This window comes from Austrofundulus limnaeus, unplaced genomic scaffold (assembly GCF_001266775.1).
Source record: "Austrofundulus limnaeus strain Quisiro unplaced genomic scaffold, Austrofundulus_limnaeus-1.0 Scaffold1948, whole genome shotgun sequence".
Lineage (NCBI taxonomy): Eukaryota > Metazoa > Chordata > Actinopteri > Cyprinodontiformes > Rivulidae > Austrofundulus > Austrofundulus limnaeus.
Genome location: NW_013954350.1, coordinates 283 through 2,517, shown reverse-complemented (window position 1 = coordinate 2,517; position 2,235 = coordinate 283). Strand labels below are relative to the sequence as shown.

The following is a 2,235-nucleotide window of genomic DNA, read 5'->3' as shown; positions in this document are numbered from 1 at the left end:
CACACACACACACACACACACACACACGCACGCACACACAGGGATAATATATAGCCAGTGATGGAATCCAAACCAGCTCTTTTCATTCTGGTTCACACATTAAGTCAACAGCCTCCTGCTGTGTGTTTTAAACGACTTTCTGTTACTGAAAAGCAACACTTTCCACAACCGACTTCAAACATTTGTTGGTCCTTTTCACCTCAAGCTGAACTCATTCTATAAAACGTAACAAGTGCACCGCCAGTAGTAAACAACACACCCCTGAAATCCTTCACTAAATCCTTCTCCTGATCTGCCCGTCTTCATTCTGTGAAGGCATCAGATTGTTAAACCTCTGTTCCAAACAGCACGGATACAGGACGGTTCTCTGATAAACGTAAATAACACTGCAGAAAATGAACGCCAGCCGTACGTCACACCAGCAGGAAGTGCTTCGTCATGCCGGGCGCAGCCAGCTGTTTCTGGACGGATCAGCTAACCGGGCCAATTGCAACATGTTCTCAAGTGATCTGTGGTGCAGACACTGAAATAGATCTTTCTCTGCAAGTAAATACGATCAAACCTCTTCTGTGCATGTCTGGGCCTGCCTGGACAAAAATCCATCACAGAACATATGAACATGTAATAATAATAATAATAATAATAATAGAAAATATCACCTGTAGCAGAGTAGGGAAAATAAAGTACAAATATATTGTTACTTTATTTAAGAAGAGCCTCTGGTTATCTTTACTTATTATTAATTTTCAGCCAACTTTTTATTTCTACTCCTGATATTTTCACACAATTTTCCGTACTTCTTAGAGAAGACTTTAACTTTTACCAAAGTAATTATATGGTAATAAACTTGTACTTTTACTCAAGTATTGCGTTGAGGTCCTTCACACAGAACTGACCTGTAGCCAGGAAGCGGTGAGCCGCCAGCAGCAGCTGAGGAGAGACCTTCACCTTCGATTCACTCTCCTGTTTAAAAGCAGAAAAGTCTCTCTTGTTCTTGTTGGGAGCCACTTTTTTCCTGTTACGATTGTCAGCTGGGAAGTGAAACACAGCAGACACGTTATTTTATTCTGAAAATTTACACTTAAAAGCTAAATAATTACCTAAAATAACCCACAAATGTCTGAAACATTTTGAGCAAATCAAACCAGCAGACAGATGAATTATTTTGAACAAATTAAAAGGAAATAGCCCAACTAATTTAACAGGCAAGAACAAATTTTAAAATGTTATTTATATTTTGCTTCCAAAAAGCCAGACTTTCGTTTTAAAGTAGAATTTTATAATTTTTCCCTAAATAACTGGATTTTTTTGAACATTTGCAGTTCTGCAGTGAGTCATAACAATTTTCAGGGAACAGAAAGTAAAAAAAAGAAATATCTACAGCAGGTGAACAACATTTCTGACTCTTTGTAAAACTAGTAAAAAATCAACACAGGACTAAATACACTTCATCCATCAGGTGATCATGCTGATTATATTGAAGTTGAAGCATCTTTACATTTTTAGCAAACAAGGTTAAAACTGATTCGTTCGTTTCATTTAATTCATTGAATTAAAAATTTTTCTAGTTTTTAACTAGTTTTTAACTAGTTTTAACTAGTTTTTGCAACAGAAATAAATTGTTTTAATTGAAACTTTGTTGGTTATCTTTAGTCAAAACTAATTTACTCCAAAGGTTTTGTAGTTTTAGTTTTATCTTAACACAAAAAGGCTTTGAAAATGATTGAATTCTTGATCAGGAGACCAGCCTGAAGTTTTAAAGACAATAAAAACAAAAAAAACTCATTGAAAAGAAAAAGAGGGGGCTCAATCACAGAACTTACTGTAAAGGTCCGATTCATCCAGAATCTCTGATTTAATTATTTCCTCGATTACATCTTCAAGTGTGACCAAGCCCAGCACCTCATAGAAGGGATCTCCCTCCCCCTCGTTGTTCACCTTCTGAACAATGGCCAGGTGGGACTTTCCTAAACGAGACAAAAAAACACATCTATTAGAGCAGAGGTGGGCAGTCCTGGTCCTCGAGGGCCGCAGCCCTACAGGTTTTATGTTTTTCCCTGCTCCAAAACACCTGATTCAGACATTAAATTACCTCTTCCAAGTTCTACAGTATGGAGGACCCAAACTGACATAACTAGAATAAAAGCAGAAATATACTGTATAAATGGACCAATAAATAAATTCAATTAAAAATGTGCCAATTGAATTAAAAAGGAGAGCTTTTCCTCACGTTTT

At 36.7% G+C, this 2,235-nt stretch overlaps 1 protein-coding gene across 2 annotated transcripts in view; it reads right to left on the bottom strand.

The window, feature by feature from the left end:
* LOC106536722 (metal transporter CNNM4) overlaps positions 1-1,967 on the bottom strand; it is a gene marked incomplete at its 5' end in the record, with an annotated part of 24,475 nt that extends 22,508 nt beyond the window's left edge. For both annotated transcript variants that reach the window (XM_014034040.1, XM_014034041.1), the window contains 2 exon segments: positions 897-1,031; positions 1,824-1,967. In XM_014034040.1, coding sequence (XP_013889494.1) covers positions 897-1,031; positions 1,824-1,967 — 279 coding nt within the window.
* Between the last annotated feature and the right edge of the window lie 268 nt (positions 1,968-2,235).